This window comes from Formica exsecta, unplaced genomic scaffold (genome assembly GCF_003651465.1).
Source record: "Formica exsecta isolate Colony F162 unplaced genomic scaffold, ASM365146v1 scaffold696, whole genome shotgun sequence".
In the NCBI taxonomy this organism is placed as follows: Eukaryota; Metazoa; Arthropoda; class Insecta; order Hymenoptera; family Formicidae; genus Formica; species Formica exsecta.
Window position 1 is genome coordinate 379,729 of NW_021853462.1, and position 24,696 is coordinate 404,424.

At 28.8% G+C, this 24,696-nt stretch overlaps 1 protein-coding gene across 14 annotated transcripts in view; it reads right to left on the bottom strand.

The window, feature by feature from the left end:
* Nucleotides 1-1,891: 1,891 nt before the first annotated feature.
* Nucleotides 1,892-24,696, bottom strand: part of LOC115243173 (octopamine receptor beta-1R-like) — a 45,531-nt gene continuing 22,726 nt past the window's right edge. For all 14 annotated transcript variants that reach the window (XM_029819948.1, XM_029819947.1, XM_029819946.1 and 11 more), the window contains one exon: nucleotides 1,892-2,332. In XM_029819948.1, the coding sequence (XP_029675808.1) occupies nucleotides 2,107-2,332 (226 nt within the window). In that variant the 3' untranslated portion in view covers nucleotides 1,892-2,106. The remainder of the gene's footprint in view (nucleotides 2,333-24,696) is intronic.

Below are 24,696 nucleotides of genomic sequence, written 5' to 3' on the forward strand. Positions count from 1 at the left end.
TAAAAATATCGAAACATCTCTTTGAATGTTTTGAAATTAGAAGAAATGTTTAAAAACTACACTTTGAAGGAATGAATAGATAATAAAATTATATTCTCTAACTAATTTAAATAAACTTTACATTGACGAAAATTTAATTTGAATTATAATGTTAAAAAGCAAGAGAACTTTGCTTTAAATGATGATCTTTCGCCAAGAGAAAAACAACTTAACCGGAGAATAGCTAATTTAAAAGAAATACCTTTAATAAGAGATACATATCGTAATTCTACTTATATCAGCATGTGGTCAATTCTGATTGCTAGTTATTATATAATATAGTATTATAGAGATTTTGAATAATATTCAAAGATTATATATATTACCGAAGATTATGAATGATTGTTTATATTATACATGCATAATTATCCACATTTGTTAGAATCTTCGTGAATATACTATCTATTGAAGAAAATATGTTGAAATATGATGAAATGTAATGAAAGAATATTTAATTCGGTGATTATACAAAATTCCTTTCGCAATTTTGTAGAATTGCAGGCTATTTTAATAAATGTAAAAATTCTCGATCTTTTTTTTGTACTATCACCTATGGTTTTATAAAATTAGCTGTAATTCTACAGAATCGTAGTTTTATAAAATTATAAAAATGTGGATTCACTAAAAAGAATTGATAGTGTTTTGTCACTAATAATTTGAGATATACACACACACATATAGCCATACACATTGACTTCAAATTAATATTTTTTTATATTCATCAACGTATAGAATTATAACAATTTATATTTTTATAAAATTTTATTCTCTTTTTCTATTATTCTATACTATTTTTTCTTATTTAATTTAATTTTATATATTATTATTTATTTTATTTTACTTAATTATTTATTTCTATTTTTATCTATCATCGCTCTACTTTTATTAGTTAATTCATATCTTTCTGCAGTCTGTATCTGATTCAATTTGTGTCACGATATTTTTCGTTCGAAAAGGTCTCTGGATCGATGAAATTGTTTTACATGGCAATTAGTAAAGGCTGCAATTAGTGTCCGCAATATCTTTTTTGTTCATTTACGCCTCGTGTTGTTTGTTACATCAACAGAGAAGAGAATAAAGATACGTCCTATACGCCTCATATGTAGTATAGTTCTATGTACGCTTTGTGAAATTAATTATCAAATTTCAAGACTATTCTCGTCAACAATGTTTCATTCTCTAAAATGCTTTACTGAACAAAATTTTTCATTGAGTTTGAACGATAATTAGACATGTAGTATTCTTTTTCCTCCTTTTTTTTAACAATTAATAATGTCGTAAAGCAACGTAAAAAAAAATAATGATATGATTAGAGTAAAATGAGACATGTAATATGCTTTTTTAAATTACAGCACAGTAGCTAATTTAATACGATAATAATGATTAATAGCATAAAAATAATGTTAAACAAATATAAGACTAATACATATAAATCCTAATGGACATGGCGAGTATCTCTTTAAAACACAGTTAAAAGTCCTCTCAATGAGATAACACAACGTCACGCCAACGATTTACCCCACGTAAGTCCCACCCACGTAATTAAGAACGAACACGACGCGAAGCTGATATACTGTACGTTATTTAGTGCGAGAAAATAACGTTAATTACCGTGACAGATTGTGCACAACGTATGCCTCACATGACGCTGATAAGAAGAGCAAAACGTTTTCGTCAGATTCATAAATTTTATTAAACTGTGCAAATTTACAGTTCAATAAAAAATAGATTCAAAGAAAAAATATAAAATGATAGAATAAATATATTTTTAATTTTTTCTTTTTATAATAATAATTAATTTTAATGATTAAAGAACAATTAAATATTATTTTTTCTGATTGTTACATAATCAGATTTTTTCTAACATGATCTCTTAAAAATTCTTTTATTCCTAATAATAATTAATTAAGGGGAATATGAGAATTATATACACAAAAAATAGAAATAAGAAAAGAATATACACACGCAAATACAAGAATGTGAAAATGTTATTGAACTTATAGTAGTAGCAAGGATAGAATGATAAATATTTTGCGATAAGGTTGAGGAAGTGATATTGAATATACATTACCAGAGGAAAAAGGGAAGCCAGCAGGCCAGAAACGCCGACATAATGATGCCGAGCGTTCTGGCTGCCTTCCGCTCTCTTTTCATCATGCTGCTGCTGGTTATCGGCGGCTCTTCCGGTTGCGGATCAGGTGACGATTGGTCCACGGTCGGCAGAGAAGTCAGACCGGCTGAAATACCGTTTATTTGCAAATGTTTGTTTAACAGAGCGGCCGCGACTTTGCTCCTGAAACATAAATAGCAGAATAAAATTGAATTTTATATTCAGTAATATATTATAATAAAAATTAAATTATATATATTTAGTAATAAAAATCGCCACGAACGCCGAACACAATCTCATTCAAACCATTATGAAACGTAAACTAAGAACGATAGCATCATGCTCGTAGTGTGAGAAAGTTGCTAAACAATCTCACTACACAGTGCCACAAGGCAGATGGCCCCACGTCATCGCATTCGGATGTTTTTTTTAAAGTTTGGTTTTTTTATGGACAGCTTTATATATATGTGTACAGAACATATAATATTGTGAGAAGTATAACATTTTTCATGTTTTATGATGTATTCCATATCTAATTTTCATTATACTTTTATTTCTTGACATCTTTTTCAAGAGAGATACTTTAGATTTATATTTTTTATCATGTTTTAATAGAAAATTTTGCAAGAAGTATTAAGAGAATGTCATAATTAAATCATAAATTATTATTATTTTATTTTTTATTATACTAAATTATTTGTGTCAATTTATATTTAAATTATTATTTTATGTATTAGTGATATATATAAAACAAACGTAAAATAAAATTTGATAAGAATATTATTTAGCATGATTAAAATCGGAAAACGTATAATTTTTCTTGTCTTTTTTGAAAATTAAAATAATTACTGGATTAAACCTCAAGTACTTCAGTGCTGAGAAAATGTTGCAATATATATGATATGTTTTTGTTTTTACATATTGTGATAAAGTAATATCAACTAGAAAATTGCGCGCGTCATATACACTCGCTGCCGAGCGACAAATATTGCATTCGTTATTGGATTAAAGAGAAATAGAGAGACAGAGAGAGGTTGATTTGCACGCACGCGATTTACCAACACATTCGTTTCATCGCCCTCGTATTTAATTCGCAAGCAAACACAGAGTCTAGTTAAACCTGCATTCGCAGAAATTGAAATTGTAAAATAATGATAAAACAGGCATAAACTTGGATTATATTCATAAATAGAAAAGACGCTTCCTTTTTATATTTTTTTTTATTAAAAAAATATTCTGTTTAAATCTGTAAAGAAGAGAAACTTTTCATTATATGGAATTTTTTATCTCTTATCCGATTATACATAAATTTTATAGAGAAATATATTTATTTATGTATATCGATATTTCATTTATACATATGTATATTAAATATAGTTTTTTATTTATACTTTAAAAATATGTTTGATTATTTTGTTTTTATTTTTTCATTGTTGACAATATCAAAAAGACGCCCATTGGCATCGTCTAAACAATGATTTCTTAAGATATCTTATAGAAAGAGAGATAATTGCATTTGAAAGAAAAAATTTGCATTTGAATGAAACTTCAAAAATGTTAGTAATCTAATAACGAATAAAACGCGGTAATATTAGAGTTCTCTAACTTCAACTTACTAATTAGCATATTTTAAATAAGTAGTTTCCCTCATTACATTGAAGCAGTGCAAACGCAATTAAACTTTAGTAGTTCGTCGACATATTTCGTTATCCATCAGCTCAGAAATTCGGGTGTACCGTGCGTAAATATTAATATCTTGAATAAATATCTGCAGTATTTTCAGCAAATAATATATTATAAATGTATTTGCATTACGTAACAGAAGTTAACGCGTTATAAAATTTACTCTCGCATAATTAATGGGAATCATAAGAAAAGCGAGCGCTTTTTTCTTTTCTAATCGTAATGTAAAAGCTAAATTGAAAAATTTTTCGTGTTTTATCGTTTATTAAAAACTAAATCCAAGATATTTGATCTTGTAATTTGATAAACTGCTCGAACAAGCTAGTTCAATTAAAAAGTTTGAAACATTCGATTAACACTAAAGCTTTCTATATTACTTCGGACTTCAGCAACCACGCAGAATTTAACAAAAAGAGTATCGCACCAAGCCCTTGTTTCAGCTTCGAACTCGCGTTCGAAGTTACGCTCGTTCTCGTTACAGGCGTAAACTTGGAAGACGCTTCTCGACTAAGCTTTTTTTTACGAACACTTACACGGGGAGAACGTAGGAGCCTTTGGCTGAAACTAAATTCGATATTACACGAGTACCGAGAGATTGGAAACTTTTCAGGTTCGCACAAATAAACGATCACGGCACTTTTGCCGATAAAAATATTTCATCTCTTCGTTATCTTTGTCGTTATCGATTTATCAGAACTGGTCGACTACAGAATATTAATTCATATGTCAAGTAGTTTCCGATACAAAAATTTTATTTTTAAAATAGTCGATATATTTTATTTGCTCAATTAAAATTATCTTGACGTGAATTATAATTATATTTCAATTTTATATATTCTTTTTTATTGTTTTATTTTAATTTATAAGTATCGTTAAATGGTGAAGCTAATATTTCGCCGGAGTGCGATCAGTAAATAAATTCGGTTTTGCTGAACAATGCATAGCATATTTATCTTCCTTACCGCAAAACTTGTCCGCATTACAGTTTGATGTAGAATGTGCATTTAGCCGTTGTATAATTAAGAATCTTAGCACGAAGTTATGAATCTTAGCTTACGATGCAGCTAGTCCCGCAATCGTAATTCGTGCAAAATAAGGTCGCAACGCTGGTGAAATATTCTTCGAAAGGTTACGGCGACAAGATCATTTATTGCTCGTCCGTTTTAATGTAGCTACGTTAAGTAAATATTCAAGAAGCAATCCGTAAATGTGCGTTTTAATATCACGTTGTAAAACAGATACAACTTTCATAAAAGAGAATAATCGTACAAATGTTGACTTATATAACAAAACTCGATTCGTTTCTTGTTTTCATATCGATTATTTTATACTCTTATTCTTTTCTCTTTTCTTGTAAAATATCATATATTACAGATAAATCACAATTACATTGTAGATATAAAGAGATAAATTAAGAGTTTTTATTAAATCAAATTGGATTTAACTTTAAAACCTTTAAAAAGGGGAAATATTTCGTTATTTCACTTTAAAAAATTACATCACTTTTTATGATGCAAATTTTTGTTTACAATAAAAGTCCGTTTAAAATTTTCAAACGATAAAGCGATGGTAGAATTCACATATGCATATTTACAAATAATAATGCATCGCAAAGACGTCGTTTTTCCGATAGAAATGCAACAGATATATGTATACTATTCGTATCCACAGGCGATAGGATGGAAAATCGGCCGGTCGATCGTGAAGGCAGAACAAGCTGAGAATACGGCTTATGATTGTAAAGCAAGGATATAAAGCGAAGGATATGACCGTAGAAAATAGCGAAAATCGCTCGTGAAAGACGTTCGTTGGCGTAATCTGAGAATATAGGGTGTCCAGTAAATAATGGTATAATCAGTAAAAAAAATAATTTCCTATGAAAAAGAAGTAAAAAGTTTAAAATGAGAAAAAAGATAATTAAACAAAAAATATATAATAAAATATATAACAATAAACATTTAATTTATATATGTATATATATGAGAAAATATACATACGCAAGTTAACTTACAAATATATATGTATAAAATATAAAGTTGATAAAAATGAATATCTCTCTTTGATTGCATATAATTTTTGAAAAAAAATACTATTATCTAATATTTATATATTTATCTTAAGAAAAAAATTGTTTTAAATAGACAGAAGAAGAGAGATAACCAATGGTTTTTGGTATACCTAATATTTCGAATTCACCATGACGAATTCACATAAATCGTATCGCATCGAAAAAGCTCACATTCGAAGCGATTCGGTAAGCTCTAAGCTCACGCAGTGAAAAAGTTAGGGTGGAAAGCTTCTTCTTTGCTTTGATCAGACTCGACCTCACTTTACGAAACTTTTGCAGATTAGATTATGAGTTCTCTTTGATGCGAGTATTTTCGTCTCTTTCGCGAAAATAAGTTGCTGATTGAACCAAGACGCTTTCCAGCATCAGCAAAGAAAACAATAAAATTTGTCTTACACTTCAGAAAAGTTTTAAAGCCAGGATGTGTGTGAGATGCCGCGTTTGATATAGCGACACTAGCTAGATTTTATCATCAGAGTGACGATAAAAGAATCGCCATATGTCTTAGAGATTTTAATCTAATATTACTTTAGGATCACTTTAGTAAATTTATAAAGAAAGAATCTTTTGTCTTAAAGAAATGTTACAAATTTAAAATACATAAAAGTTAATGATTTTTGTAATTTTTTTGTTTGTTTTATTACAATGTACAGAAAAGAAGGCGAAATACTAATTTATTAATCATCTTTAAAAATGCTTTATTTTATTATTTTGCTATTATTTTTTATTATTATACTGTTTTATTAGATCTTTTCGTTTTAATTATTACAACAAAATTATTTTTATTGGTTTTTATTAAATTTTATTAAATTCTCTTATTTTTTTATATTTTCTTTATTAGTTCTTTTAATTAAACTGTTCAATTAAATAACAGTGAAAAATTTTGTGCTATCTTATCACAAATATTCTTATCATTTTGTAAATGCACCGCACTGGTATTTTAGCTAACTCTCGGAGTAGTTTGTGTTCCATATCTAATTTTCATTATACTTTTATTTCTTGACATCTTTTTCAAGAGAGATACTTTAGATTTATATTTTTTATCATGTTTTAATAGAAAATTTTGCAAGAAGTATTAAGAGAATGTCATAATTAAATCATAAATTATTATTATTTTATTTTTTATTATACTAAATTATTTGTGTCAATTTATATTTAAATTATTATTTTATGTATTAGTGATATATATAAAACAAACGTAAAATAAAATTTGATAAGAATATTATTTAGCATGATTAAAATCGGAAAACGTATAATTTTTCTTGTCTTTTTTGAAAATTAAAATAATTACTGGATTAAACCTCAAGTACTTCAGTGCTGAGAAAATGTTGCAATATATATGATATGTTTTTGTTTTTACATATTGTGATAAAGTAATATCAACTAGAAAATTGCGCGCGTCATATACACTCGCTGCCGAGCGACAAATATTGCATTCGTTATTGGATTAAAGAGAAATAGAGAGACAGAGAGAGGTTGATTTGCACGCACGCGATTTACCAACACATTCGTTTCATCGCCCTCGTATTTAATTCGCAAGCAAACACAGAGTCTAGTTAAACCTGCATTCGCAGAAATTGAAATTGTAAAATAATGATAAAACAGGCATAAACTTGGATTATATTCATAAATAGAAAAGACGCTTCCTTTTTATATTTTTTTTTATTAAAAAAATATTCTGTTTAAATCTGTAAAGAAGAGAAACTTTTCATTATATGGAATTTTTTATCTCTTATCCGATTATACATAAATTTTATAGAGAAATATATTTATTTATGTATATCGATATTTCATTTATACATATGTATATTAAATATAGTTTTTTATTTATACTTTAAAAATATGTTTGATTATTTTGTTTTTATTTTTTCATTGTTGACAATATCAAAAAGACGCCCATTGGCATCGTCTAAACAATGATTTATCGCATTCGGATGTTTTTTTTAAAGTTTGGTTTTTTTATGGACAGCTTTATATATATGTGTACAGAACATATAATATTGTGAGAAGTATAACATTTTTCATGTTTTATGATGTATTCCATATCTAATTTTCATTATACTTTTATTTCTTGACATCTTTTTCAAGAGAGATACTTTAGATTTATATTTTTTATCATGTTTTAATAGAAAATTTTGCAAGAAGTATTAAGAGAATGTCATAATTAAATCATAAATTATTATTATTTTATTTTTTATTATACTAAATTATTTGTGTCAATTTATATTTAAATTATTATTTTATGTATTAGTGATATATATAAAACAAACGTAAAATAAAATTTGATAAGAATATTATTTAGCATGATTAAAATCGGAAAACGTATAATTTTTCTTGTCTTTTATGAAAATTAAAATAATTACTGGATTAAACCTCAAGTACTTCAGTGCTGAGAAAATGTTGCAATATATATGATATGTTTTTGTTTTTACATATTGTGATAAAGTAATATCAACTAGAAAATTGCGCGCGTCATATACACTCGCTGCCGAGCGACAAATATTGCATTCGTTATTGGATTAAAGAGAAATAGAGAGACAGAGAGAGGTTGATTTGCACGCACGCGATTTACCAACACATTCGTTTCATCGCCCTCGTATTTAATTCGCAAGCAAACACAGAGTCTAGTTAAACCTGCATTCGCAGAAATTGAAATTGTAAAATAATGATAAAACAGGCATAAACTTGGATTATATTCATAAATAGAAAAGACGCTTCCTTTTTATATTTTTTTTTATTAAAAAAATATTCTGTTTAAATCTGTAAAGAAGAGAAACTTTTCATTATATGGAATTTTTTATCTCTTATCCGATTATACATAAATTTTATAGAGAAATATATTTATTTATGTATATCGATATTTCATTTATACATATGTATATTAAATATAGTTTTTTATTTATACTTTAAAAATATGTTTGATTATTTTGTTTTTATTTTTTCATTGTTGACAATATCAAAAAGACGCCCATTGGCATCGTCTAAACAATGATTTCTTAAGATATCTTATAGAAAGAGAGATAATTGCATTTGAAAGAAAAAATTTGCATTTGAATGAAACTTCAAAAATGTTAGTAATCTAATAACGAATAAAACGCGGTAATATTAGAGTTCTCTAACTTCAACTTACTAATTAGCATATTTTAAATAAGTAGTTTCCCTCATTACATTGAAGCAGTGCAAACGCAATTAAACTTTAGTAGTTCGTCGACATATTTCGTTATCCATCAGCTCAGAAATTCGGGTGTACCGTGCGTAAATATTAATATCTTGAATAAATATCTGCAGTATTTTCAGCAAATAATATATTATAAATGTATTTGCATTACGTAACAGAAGTTAACGCGTTATAAAATTTACTCTCGCATAATTAATGGGAATCATAAGAAAAGCGAGCGCTTTTTTCTTTTCTAATCGTAATGTAAAAGCTAAATTGAAAAATTTTTCGTGTTTTATCGTTTATTAAAAACTAAATCCAAGATATTTGATCTTGTAATTTGATAAACTGCTCGAACAAGCTAGTTCAATTAAAAAGTTTGAAACATTCGATTAACACTAAAGCTTTCTATATTACTTCGGACTTCAGCAACCACGCAGAATTTAACAAAAAGAGTATCGCACCAAGCCCTTGTTTCAGCTTCGAACTCGCGTTCGAAGTTACGCTCGTTCTCGTTACAGGCGTAAACTTGGAAGACGCTTCTCGACTAAGCTTTTTTTTACGAACACTTACACGGGGAGAACGTAGGAGCCTTTGGCTGAAACTAAATTCGATATTACACGAGTACCGAGAGATTGGAAACTTTTCAGGTTCGCACAAATAAACGATCACGGCACTTTTGCCGATAAAAATATTTCATCTCTTCGTTATCTTTGTCGTTATCGATTTATCAGAACTGGTCGACTACAGAATATTAATTCATATGTCAAGTAGTTTCCGATACAAAAATTTTATTTTTAAAATAGTCGATATATTTTATTTGCTCAATTAAAATTATCTTGACGTGAATTATAATTATATTTCAATTTTATATATTCTTTTTTATTGTTTTATTTTAATTTATAAGTATTGTTAAATGGTGAAGCTAATATTTCGCCGGAGTGCGATCAGTAAATAAATTCGGTTTTGCTGAACAATGCATAGCATATTTATCTTCCTTACCGCAAAACTTGTCCGCATTACAGTTTGATGTAGAATGTGCATTTAGCCGTTGTATAATTAAGAATCTTAGCACGAAGTTATGAATCTTAGCTTACGATGCAGCTAGTCCCGCAATCGTAATTCGTGCAAAATAAGGTCGCAACGCTGGTGAAATATTCTTCGAAAGGTTACGGCGACAAGATCATTTATTGCTCGTCCGTTTTAATGTAGCTACGTTAAGTAAATATTCAAGAAGCAATCCGTAAATGTGCGTTTTAATATCACGTTGTAAAACAGATACAACTTTCATAAAAGGGAATAATCGTACTAATGTTGACTTATATAACAAAACTCGATTCGTTTCTTGTTTTCATATCGATTATTTTATACTCTTATTCTTTTCTCTTTTCTTGTAAAATATTATATATTACAGATAAATCACAATTACATTGTAGATATAAAGAGATAAATTAAGAGTTTTTATTAAATCAAATTGGATTTAACTTTAAAACCTTTAAAAAGGGGAAATATTTCGTTATTTCACTTTAAAAAATTACATCACTTTTTATGATGCAAATTTTTGTTTACAATAAAAGTCCGTTTAAAATTTTCAAACGATAAAGCGATGGTAGAATTCACATATGCATATTTACAAATAATAATGCATCGCAAAGACGTCGTTTTTCCGATAGAAATGCAACAGATATATGTATACTATTCGTATCCACAGGCGATAGGATGGAAAATCGGCCGGTCGATCGTGAAGGCAGAACAAGCTGAGAATACGGCTTATGATTGTAAAGCAAGGATATAAAGCGAAGGATATGACCGTAGAAAATAGCGAAAATCGCTCGTGAAAGACGTTCGTTGGCGTAATCTGAGAATATAGGGTGTCCAGTAAATAATGGTATAATCAGTAAAAAAAATAATTTCCTATGAAAAAGAAGTAAAAAGTTTAAAATGAGAAAAAAGATAATTAAACAAAAAATATATAATAAAATATATAACAATAAACATTTAATTTATATATGTATATATATGAGAAAATATACATACGCAAGTTAACTTACAAATATATATGTATAAAATATAAAGTTGATAAAAATGAATATCTCTCTTTGATTGCATATAATTTTTGAAAAAAAATACTATTATCTAATATTTATATATTTATCTTAAGAAAAAAATTGTTTTAAATAGACAGAAGAAGAGAGATAACCAATGGTTTTTGGTATACCTAATATTTCGAATTCACCATGACGAATTCACATAAATCGTATCGCATCGAAAAAGCTCACATTCGAAGCGATTCGGTAAGCTCTAAGCTCACGCAGTGAAAAAGTTAGGGTGGAAAGCTTCTTCTTTGCTTTGATCAGACTCGACCTCACTTTACGAAACTTTTGCAGATTAGATTATGAGTTCTCTTTGATGCGAGTATTTTCGTCTCTTTCGCGAAAATAAGTTGCTGATTGAACCAAGACGCTTTCCAGCATCAGCAAAGAAAACAATAAAATTTGTCTTACACTTCAGAAAAGTTTTAAAGCCAGGATGTGTGTGAGATGCCGCGTTTGATATAGCGACACTAGCTAGATTTTATCATCAGAGTGACGATAAAAGAATCGCCATATGTCTTAGAGATTTTAATCTAATATTACTTTAGGATCACTTTAGTAAATTTATAAAGAAAGAATCTTTTGTCTTAAAGAAATGTTACAAATTTAAAATACATAAAAGTTAATGATTTTTGTAATTTTTTTGTTTGTTTTATTACAATGTACAGAAAAGAAGGCGAAATACTAATTTATTAATCATCTTTAAAAATGCTTTATTTTATTATTTTGCTATTATTTTTTATTATTATACTGTTTTATTAGATCTTTTCGTTTTAATTATTACAACAAAATTATTTTTATTGGTTTTTATTAAATTTTATTAAATTCTCTTATTTTTTTATATTTTCTTTATTAGTTCTTTTAATTAAACTGTTCAATTAAATAACAGTGAAAAATTTTGTGCTATCTTATCACAAATATTCTTATCATTTTGTAAATGCACCGCACTGGTATTTTAGCTAACTCTCGGAGTAGTTTGTGATGTTTCGAGGCTTTCCGAAGGAAGAGCTTATCCCGACTTAAACAAGTGCGTCGCAAACTGTGCCTCGCCTCGTCTCCTTTCAAACATACATATCACAGTCCGTTCCACGTGCGCTATTTGCAATTCTTTTCAACAAATCTTTACGTCGCGCGCGTCCTAGTTTCCGTCACTAGTCTCCGGTACACATCTCGACGAAATCCTACACCCGCGCATACAAACACACATGGCACAAGTTTATATTATTTTGAGGACTTATCTGAAGGTAACAAAGTAGGCCGCTTGGAAATTTTGTGTGGCGTGTTTGAACGCATTCGAATGTAATAAGCAGATTTTTATTACATTCTTTTTTAAATGTTATTTAATGCATATATAATGAATAGCAAAAAAAATTATTCGCGCAGTGCAGCTTTCGTGAGATAATTGGATTTGAAAAAGACAAAAATATTACCGCAAAATATTTTAACAACTGTAGTACAATACAAATTAAAACAATGTATTCTGATAGAAAAGCTTTGCAATAATACTATATTTTCTTGTGTAAAATTATTCTAAAATAAGACATATATGTATATATAAATATCGTTAGTCTCATTACAAAAATTCTTTAATTTTTATAAAAGTTATAATATATTAATATTTTTTAATAATAAATGTAAATATGTTTACAATATAAATTTAGTATAGAATTGTATACAATTTATCGAGAAATTTATAGCAGAAATCAGAAATTTTTTCTACGATTCAAAAATAATATTTAAAAAAGAATAAATAAACATTTTAAATAGATTAAACAAAAATTATCCGACATACTTAAACTTTGGTGCAAACATTCGCAATACTATCTAATTAAAATTAAAAAAAAAAAAAAATAACTTGCATTTTAAAATTAATAAGTTATACATATGCATTATATATATGAAAGAATTTTTATTCTTCGATCAAGAATAGAAAAGTTAGAACTACACATTTCATATTCCATAGAAACTTGATATTTGATATTAGCGAAATTTTAGCTTTCGAACAAGCCGTTCGATTTTTTACGCGATGAAGATGATATCTAAAGCTTAATTACCGAAGATTTAAGCTAAAACGCTTCCCCTTCGGGGAGAGAATCTTCGATAATCCTTTTGACGACGGACGTCAAAAGCCAATTTGCACACGCCTCCGATTGCTGATGAACTTTATTGGTTCGCGATTCAAAGACTGAAAGAAACGGGATCTGATTTAAGATGCGCGTGGCAGTTTTCTTTCGCAACGGGATTCCTCAGTTTTAACATATCAAAGAGAGCGAGAAGCACATCTGCATTTCCCACCGGCTTGTTTTTATTTTGAAAAGAAACTGCTCTATCACGAAGGCAACGATTTACCGAGAGGATTGCGAAAGAGAAAATCCGTTTGAAATTCAAAACCACCAAAATTGATAATAAAAAAAAACAAAGCTTCCTCTATGAGGAAGCGAAATGAATAAATTGTCGGAATATCTTTTCACGCATAATTAATTTTTTTCAAGAGCTATTTCTTCAAAATAGAAAAAAGATTGATATTTAAAAATTCTCATAAATAAAAAAATATTTTATATATTTATAATAACATAATAATTTTTAAAGGTGCTAACTGTATGTATGTGTGTATATGTGTACACAAATTAATTATACATTAAGCTTCAAAAGTTTTGAATTAAATAATCTTCTCTTTAAAAAAATCAAGTTAGTTAATTAATCTTGTTTGTTGTGTTCAATAGAAAGAATACATGATAAAGATATATAATACTACATAAAAATATAAATAAGCGTATGATTTGCGAAGAGCTGCCATAATAATCATCAGTTTTACTCGACGTCGATCAAACTCGATCACGTTAATCTCATGCATCGGACAAAATTGGTGAACTCCTGGTGACACGCATTATTATCGAGTGGCGGCTGACGGCACCGCGTGTCTGACCGCAGCCAGGTCTCTTCTACTTATGACTAACTAGATATGGCAATCGATGTTTCGATCGATCTCCAGAACTTATGTCTTTCGTTTTTCTCTTCTCACCAACTTCGCAAAAATTGTCAAGGAGCTGATAACTTTTAAATAATTGTATACAATAACGATTACAAAGATAAAGACTTTTATGGCAAAAAACAAGGTTTTAAAATTTATTTTAAACGAAGAATCTTTCTTTTAAAATTTAGTTTGCTATAAATTTCTAATTAACGTTAATTCACCTGCATTTAATTTTATAGAATTTAGTGTAAAATATTATTTTAAAGTTTCTAAAGCTTAGATTTTTAATTTTTAAATAAATAAAATAATAATTCTGATAAATTTAGAAATATTTAATAATAATAATAATAAAAGTAAGAGAAAAATAGCTCTCAAAATGTTTGTCTAAGACCTGCAGATGCAGTTAGACCTTAATAATAGTTTCGAAATGCGCGCGCGATTATTGCATAACAACATTAATGCTTGTTTGAGACTATTAGCAGCAAAGGGTGCATGTATCAGTATGTCTAACTTAATCTTCAGTGGTCATCAGACTGTGCAAATAGTTATAGTCAAGCAGCATATGCTCCGTTATATACTGGTCGCAACTGCTGCAATTGCAACTCGAAACATCGCGCTCTAAAAGGAAAGTTTTGAAGTGGACGCGACAAAGATTTTGTGATGAGGAAACTGTTAGCCAAGAATAAAGTTTTTATTGAATATATATCCTAAAAAATAAAGAAAATTTGGTAGAAAATTAGAAAATAACAATATTAGATACAAATAGGTTTATCTTAATGTTAGAGTAAATATAATTTTAAAATAAGATTTGTGCTTTAGGGAGCATAAATATTTTTTTATTAGTTTATCAAAAATAATAGTTAATAAATTATTATAATATACTCTATGTACGGACAATTCGCGATTTAAAGTAATTGTTCCTTAAATATCGAAGTGCAATGTAATGTAATTTTATCAAACGATTTCGAATTGCTAGACCAATCTCTTTCCGCAAAAATCTTACGCAAGCTGTCGTTCTTTGCAAGATCGTATCCTTTTAAGGATAAGACGGGGAAAAGCGAAGAGTAATGAGAGTGACAAGGAAGACGGGCCTCGAAGTAAGTAATAATCCCTTAGATTAAGGCCAGGAGGCTGCTAGATAACGCTGGAAAGTTCAATTTCCAGTCGCTAAAAGAGCCATCTTCCTTTTTCTCTTTCTCTCTCTCTCTCTCTCTCTCTCGCCAATTCGCGAAACAGATGGAACTCGCGAGATGGAATTCGCTTGTGAAAGAACATCCTAGGATAATTAAACAGACAACCGCTGTCAATTTCTTTCTTTTCTTTTTCTCTTTCTCTCTCTCTTTCTCTGCAAATATTCCTTTATTATAATATTTATAATCATATGACATATAATGACAAATATAATTACGCGATATTTGACAGTTAGTTTATGCTTGACATTGTGTCAATCACAATATTTGCGAATATTTAATGAATACTTATATGTTTTTGAGGGTCAATCTCTGTCAATTTTGTTTTTATCAATTTGATATTATATAATGTCGATTATATATATGCTCTATTTAGTATGTATATTATTATTACATTCACATATTTTTATAAATTAAATAAAGAAAATTAATTTTGCGAAATTAATTAGAAAAACTAAATTAACTAAAAAGAGACGTTGAAAAATATTGTCTATTGTTTCGTAGTATAATTAAATATTGAAATTTTATTTTATGATATTTTTTCGCAAATAATGCGTTTGTCTGGAAGCATAATTAAAATTCCGACATTTAAGAAGCAGACGAAACTTCAAAATGAGGCCGTATTCTATGATTGCATGGTTCTTTCACGAACACATTGTCGACAATAACGGAAGCTTCTCTTTGTTTGTCTCATTCTATCGACGGAAGAAACGAGAAACAAGAATGGATATCTTGTTTCGAATTCTCTGTCTCAAAACACGTCACAATATTCCTATTATAAACTATTACATCAACAAAAAATTGCTTGGCATACTTTACGATTATAGAAGAGAATTACAGAATCTTATTGCAGCTTATAGAAAAAATAGTATGGCAACGAATTAATATACTCATAAGATTAAATAAAGAGAGAGATATGAGAAAAAGCAATATATACATATAGTATATATATATATACGTGTATTGTATCAATAAATTGTAAATAAAAAACTGACAAAAATATGAAATTGATACAGAAGAAACAAAGTTTAATATAATAAAAAATGTTCTATTAATAAAAACACCAGGGATTAATTAAAATATTATATTAACAAAAATAATAAGCTTAATTAATAAAAATATTAAGAGTTTCTTTTTCTATATGAATCTTAGATGATGTATTCTTAATCGAATGATTTTTAACTCGCTATTTTCCAGCTTTTTCTGCATGAAAAAATCGCAACTATTAATTATTATTGTTTTTAGAGAGTCGTGCTTATACTCTTCCACGTATAAAACGCCAAGGTGATTATAGCGAATTAAACCACGGATTAAACTTGTGACGATCGTGCAAATCGCGTTTGGGGAGATATAATCACCGAAACGAAGATCAATATCGCGTGTAACGCTTTATTTGCGATATTATCTGAGCTCAATAAATCCTCATTTTCATTTGAAACATTGGGGGGAGGGAGGGATGATTCACGGTCGGAGGATAGATGGTCATGTGTCTGCATCTGAAATTCGTCTGGACCTGGTCATAGGGTGGTCCACGATGGTTAGATTAATGGCGGTATGTCGAGCGCGTGGAATTACGTAACAAGTTCATCTCAAGGAGAAACGGGATTGGGATTACTATAACAATTTAAAACGCTTTGCTGTAATTCTCGCAGTAGCCTTAATCCATGAGTTAACTTAATCCTTAATAAAGAAGAATTGTTGGACTAAAACTCGCCCACGTCGGGAAAACCGCGGTCTAAAAATCGATCCAGAATGAAGAAAACGCATTTTTTTTACTTGATAAACTGCATTTTCTGTTTGTTTTTTTTTTTATTAAACTTGTTATTTATTTTTTATTAAACTTAATAATTTCTCTCTCTTATTTCTTTGGTTTTCTGTGATGTTAATTTTAAATAAATTATTAATTTGCTTCTGTTTGAATATGAATTTTCAATTACTTGAGTAACTCGGTTATAAGAAACTCAGGATAATAATAGATTGTAAAACTTAAACCAATTAGTATCGCAGTCATTTTCTCACTGAATTTTCTACGGTATCTCGTTCCCGCCGGGATTAGATTTCATTGCCGTGGTATAAATTTCTGCGGAATTTAAAATGCAGGTCAGACCAACCGAAGACGAAGAGTAGAACGAAGAAATTCAATTACACCTTTTCGCGTCGTTTTTCCTTCACTTTTTCGTTTTCTGTTCTTTCTTTTTACAAACGGTTGAACGCAATCACGATGCCTAAAATAAAGAAAGAAAAAGAAGGCTATCGTTTTCATAACTCGCGTTTCGTTTCGACGCAAATCGTCGGCAAAGGGGAGTGATTTATCGGCAGCAATTAAATCAGTCGAAAATTGGTTTTTCCCTTCTTTTTTTCTTCTCATTTTGGTACGGCGGCGACAAAAAAACCTTTGGCGGCGGAAATTGTGATTGCGCGAATCCGTCAACACTTTCTTTAAAATATTGAGCGAATTCTCGGGGGTGGGGGAGGGGGAATCTTGATATATATTCCAGAATTATTATATTATTATTCTACATTTTTTTCTTTCTCTTTCTATAATTTGTTAGTAATATTCGTACTATCTTTACGCACAACTTGATTACGACAAAATTTGATAAGTCTTTTATAGAAATAATAAAAGTAAGCTATATTCTGTAATTCTTGATGAGAGATAATTGAAAGAATGCAGGCAATTTATATTGAAACTTTTCCTTTATATTTCGGGGGTGGGGGAGGGGGAATCTTGATATATATTCCAGAATTATTATATTATTATTCTACATTTTTTTTCTTTCTCTTTCTATAATTTGTTAGTAATATTCGTACTATCTTTACGCGCAACTTGATTACGACAAAATTTGATAAGTCTTTTATAGAAATAATAAAAGTAAGCTATATTCTCTAATTTTTGATGAGAGATAATTGAAAGAATGCAGGCAATTTATATTGAAACTTTTCCTTTATATTTGTACGGGCCGTTTTAAAGATATTACTGACAATGAGTCGAGATATTGCCGCCGCAATTTGCATAACTTTTGTCGAAGTTGTGCGGGATCTATATTGTTCGCTGTTGACTACACACAGTGACCTACAGCCTCAAGTTTCGAGACAGAGGTTGTCCCGAAATTGCATTGAAAATTTAGTGAGCTGCACTGTCTTTACACGTCCACCTTTATATCATGAATAGCATTGTTTGCGAGTAAATAGCTAATAATTTTGTAAAGGAAAACTTGTGTTTGCGCACCTTTGATTATTTTATTTATTTTATTAAGAAATTGAATAAAATAATGTGTGTGTGTGTATGATAGAAAAATTGAATTAATAGTAAAATATTTAAAAATAATGATATAATATAGAAAAGGACAAAATAAAATTAAAATAGAATTGAGATATATTTATCTGTATGCTTGATTTAATTAATTAAATTATATTCGTTGAAAAAATCTATTCATACGAAATCTTTCAAACGTAGATAATCAACGGTAAATAAAAATATCGACAGTAATATAAATAGTAGATATACATAGTAATATATCGATTGTTAGATAGATAGATAGAAATTCTGCAAAAGAAATCGGCAGTCGCAAGTTATTACAAAATTTAGCATACAAATTTCGAAGAAGTTTTGTCCAAATAATACTATAATTATATGAGCATATTATTGGGGTGTACTTATCCGTGCTCGGTTTAATTAACCAACTTATTGTTAGATATATCGTACGAAGTTCTAATTGCACTTGTGGGGCGTTACATATCGATTACTCAAGTATCAGCTATCTCGATATACCGAAGGATAAAAGTGTACAAGCGAACCGGAAATGCTTCGTCTTGCAGGGAGCGCATTATCCGCGCTCTCGCCTGTTAATTAAAACTTAACAGGATGCTGCAGCACGTATATCGCATCGTATTATGCAGCTCTACGTAATGGTGCACTTAACTCGAAATAGATTCCACGGTACCAGGCGCTTAAGTGTAAGATTAATGTCCCACATATCGAAATGCAAGATATTTATCGCATATTTTTACGGTTGTTATTTTTCAGCTTTATATGTGTTATTAAATTTTGCTTCATCTAATCAATGGTAGACAGAAATATTATTTTTACGACAAAAATTCTTTTTTTTTCTACTGTTTGCAGATTCTCAATTTTTTTTTTCAGTTTAATAAACACCCACAATTTAACCAGCCAGTTTCTTGCAAATTTTTCTGTTTTTATTATCTTTTATTCTATTTTATATTATTTTCTACTCTTTAATATACTTTAGTAAATTTGTTATATAGTTATATAAAACTATATTATTATTAAATTAAGATAGATTATTATTAAATTTATCCGTACTTGGCAGAGTTACACACAAGTTATGTATATTCCGTAAAAAATTTTATTTATGAATTAAATATTATCTGCTGTTGCTGCTAAATAACATTGCTTGATTTATTAAAACAAATCAAATAACATTTTGTTTGAATATAATATTTTTTCCGCTTTATCAAATTTTTATTCGAAAAGAGAAAAGGTAGAATAAAACTGTCTACTTTTTGTTATTTGTGAATTTGGAAGGATTTCTTCTGTTTGTCGCGAGCAATTTAGTTTCCTGGAAGTTTCGATATCAAAACAGAAGATCCATAACACGTGACCAATCCAACTGTCAGTCATCAAACTTCTGAAGTCTCTAATAATCTTTCTCTCACACACAGATAATCTATTAATCTATAATCTCTCATATAATATAAAATCTCTTTTCTTCTTTTTTTTATACTTTTATGCGATTGTAAGATAAACTATATGACACAAGCGCGATCACGAAAGCGGAAGGAGAGCGGTGTTTTGCGGTGTGACAAAATTACCAACTTTAAGCTGCTACGGCTGTCACGATCTTTCGTGGAAATCATTTTTCGACGGGAATTGCATGTTGCTGCTTGCGCAACATACTGCTGCTGTTACCAGCTTTATCAAGATGCAGGCACGTAGAAAATGGCATTTTAGCTATCGTCGATAACGCGATAACGCGCGCGCCTTTAACGAAAATGGCTTCGCAGTCGTGCGAGCTAAAGAACTTCGATATAATATTTTGCACGTACACATATAAAAATGTAAAGACAAATATAAACAAAAATATTATCATCATAATTATATCATTTTATTTATTTAAATGTATTTTGATATTGATATCAATATTATATTATATTGAAATATATCAATATTATTAATTTATTCATTATTTCATCGATTTCTTATTACTTGAACTTATTATTTTATTATTTTTTTATGACATTACACTTGTTACTACGATATCCTGATGTTCAATCACGCGACGACTCACAATATGAAAGAAATTAAAACATGTTAAATTTAATGTAAAAATGTAAATATAAATAATATCTTCCGTGCGCAAAGAAAGCACGGAGCCAATTTACAGTCTTGACCTAACAGAATGTATTAATCTATTGAAGGCCGTGAAAGTTTAGGAAGCTCCCGAAGTAATGAAGTAAACGCTCGTTGAAATTCCGGCCAGGTCGTCACTTTTGATCCATAGTTTTGCACTACTTTCGGCTCGGGCAATTTATCGAGGATCGAAAGAGAAAGAGAGAACCGTTACTGAATAATAGATGCTAGTCAGTTTTATCGCGTTCGTTATTATTTGCCGTTGGTTCGTTAAGGAAGAGACACCAAACGCGAAACTTAAACTCTAACTTCCCTAACTTCCTAAACCTCTAAATCTAGATGCTAGGTCCAATTGCAATTGGTCAATTAAGAAGAAGAAATACATTTTATATAATTGCACAACACAATATAGTATATAATTAGAATTATTTAATAATATATTATGTAATTACTAATATATTTCTAATTAGAATCTAATTAGAAGCGTTTTCAGTATATTACATATACATATAAAATTTTTATAATTATTTTTTTATAAAATTTAATTCTATTGCAATCAATTTTTATGACACAAGAAATACTTGTAGAATTAAAAAAATGTATTTATAAAATTGGAGCCTTCTTTCTTGATGGATGAGCATCATGGTGAGCGTATTACATATCGATTTTTAACATCAAGCTCGGGGGAGATAAAAACACAATATAGAGACATAAAAATCGAAACATGATACAAAAGATTGCTGCACAAAAAGGAAGTATTCGTGCTTACAAGAGAGAGATCCATAAAATATAATAGAAATCTACTTATTACGAATAAAGTGGGAAAAGTCGATACCGGTGTTTTTACTTTTTAATTCCTTTTTCTCTAATTTTTTCTCGTGCTATTGACGAAGTTATAATATTTAATTGTTAAATTTTTTATTGTTAAATATTACTTGGAATTATCATATGTTTCTCGAAAAATTCATCGAGCGTACAGAAGGTGAGGTTCTCGTTACAAATAATTTCCTTTGTGCTTCATATATTTTTCTGAAACTTCTCTGTATTTCCAAGGCGTCGCTCTCTTTTCCCATTTCATTTTTTATTTCCTCCCTTAACGCTTTTGCCGGTTAAGTAATCCCGGCCTCTAAATTCCCCATACTTTCAACAAAGATATCCCACTAGCGTATTAATAAAAAATATGATATCATTCTCTATCTAATTTTTAATTTTAATTTAAAGAATTTAATTTTAAAGATATACATATATGCGACGAAAAATTTATGCGAGATGTGGAAGATATTTTAATTTATCAACAGTTTTTGATTAACAAATTTTTAATTAACTTCTTGATTATCGAAATTTTTACATTGAAAATAAAATAAAAAATTTGAATCTTTACTACCAAAAAATTATATTCTGATTAACCAAATAATTCATTTATTTCGGAGGGATGTATTCAGAGTAACTACGATTTATTCCATTAACGAGTTGTGAAACGCACTCTCGACGGTAAATATTATATAACAGAGATTTCTCTTGAAAAACTAGCAACTTTGTTTGCAAATATAATTTTACCGCGTATCGCGTTGGCGGAAATATATACGTGTTTCCGATTATATTGCTGGCGGCGATATACTCCGGTAAAATTAGTTAACTCTCAGTTCTCTTATTTACTTGGTTAACGAAACAGGATATGAATAACAGACTTCTATCTCTCTCTTTATCTGTCTCTTTCTATCTTTTTTTGTCTCTTTCTATCTTATTCTCAGCGCGAGAACTTCCATTGGAACATTTATGTACATCCTTCATCCTTCTTTTTTACTCTTTTATTTTATAATTAGGGCTTTAGTTTTCTAAATTTCAATATATAAGTAAAGCCGGGGTGAATCACATAATAGGTTTACATATTGATAATAAGAGAAACTAAAAATAAAAAGAAAATAAAAATATGATATACAAAAAAATGTAGTTGACAAAAATTATTTAATATAAATTAATATCTGATGAAATATCGGCAGTATCATTACTTTACCAGTTAAAACTCTGTTACAATCTAATTTTAACAAAATTATAATATTAAATTTTATCTCTTTATTGTATTTATCATATATATTTATAATTGAAAACACAAGAATATTTTGGATAGTTTTTTTAAAGATAGAGAAAGAGGGAGAGAAAACAAAGTATTATTATAATTAATTGAAGTTTATTATTCATTTTTCTTCCTAATAATTGCAATTCTGGTTATCAAACATCAAGAAAATCAAATCTCAGACTAACATTAACAAAAGAAGGTAAGAATTAAATATTATATATACTTAAACTTTGTATTATGTATACTTATAATTTGTATTATTATTAAATATACATCCAAGGGATAGATTAAATGTAACCTTATAAATACAATACTTCTGTAAATTGATAAATTTGTGAATTAAAAAAAAGCATTCTCTTTCTCTTTTTCTAAAATTTGAGAGAATTAATAATTGAAAAAATAATTGAATTAATAACTAGTTTAAATAAATAATAGATAAACAATTTATAATACTCAATTAGTAGTTAAGTTTAATAATTAACTAGCTTTAATAATTAACTAATTTACATATATAATAAATTCGTAATTCTCCGTTTTCTCGTTTCTTTCATAAAAAATATTTTTATTATTTCTGAAATTTGAATAATCTTTATTTAAAGGAGTTCATTTATTGAATAAATCCATTGCAGTTTCCATATCTCACTCGAAAGCTGTGCGATCCGTATACAAAGAAAATTACTAGGGCGCGCATATTGCATATATATATATACAGTATTGGGTGTTGAATACAACAGCGGGTGTAAGCGCTGCAGTTCGATTGTGTACATATATATTGTATGTTTACGGCCGTTTCGCGCCGAATGCATCACGACAACTGGAATGAGGATTGGGGAGGCTGCAACGACGAAGGGAAACGCAAGAGCGATGTTTCGCTTTCATAGTACTGTTTCATAACACTGTTCGTACTGCCGACAATAAGGAAACGTTATAAGGATTCATAGCCGTGTTGACGTGGATGTGACGACTTTCAGATATATCGCGCGTGGGTGTGTGTAAAATTGAACCATTTCGAGAAGTCATAAACATAATATTCATATGATCATTGCCCGTGACATAATCATCTATCCCTTGATATAATTTGGCCTTTTGACGCTTAGTGACAAAAATAGTCATTTTTAACAAGCAAAATAAAATATGTATGTGAAATGTGAATAATATAATCGCGAGTAATAAATATCATTTTATCTTTATATTATTTAATCTTTATATTATATTATTTTATTTTACTATAAATTTTATTACCTTTTATTTTTTTTTCTATTCTTTAAAATTTTTTTAGAATATGGATGCAAGACTATTTGCAAGAAATAAACTTTTCGAGATGTGAATTTTATAAATAGCCTGGTATCTTTACCATCAGTCGCGAGAATATCACGGGATTTGAAGGAATTAACTCGAACTTTTAGCAGGACCGCTTTTTTACGTTTTTTTCTGATGCTCTGTTTCCCCATTGTACATTAGTTGCGGCTTAGGCAGCTTTCACGTGACTCTTGTATTGCGAAACACGATCTCGCACCGCAATTTTGCAGCGGTGGTTTCTCGAATGTTGCACAATTGTCAAGTCACTCCATTTGTGAATTGCAAACTGATACTACATATTTCGAATTTCGAATTGTGAGAGGATCAAAAAAGAGATATTTAACCTTTTAATATGTTGCTTAACTCTTTCTCTCTCTCTCTCTCTTTCTTGCCCCCCCCCTTTCTCTCTCTTAGACTAGTTATTAAATAATAACGCTAAATTTTTTTACTTTATTTAATTATATAAAGCTTACAAATTAATATATTATCTTTTTATTCTTTCTTATTTCTCATTTGTTAAATAACAAAATTAATAATAAATAATAATGATAGTTAATAATTAATGATTGACTAATTAATTAACTGAGTAATTAATTATTTACTTATTGATAACTAATTGATAACTGAAACTATAA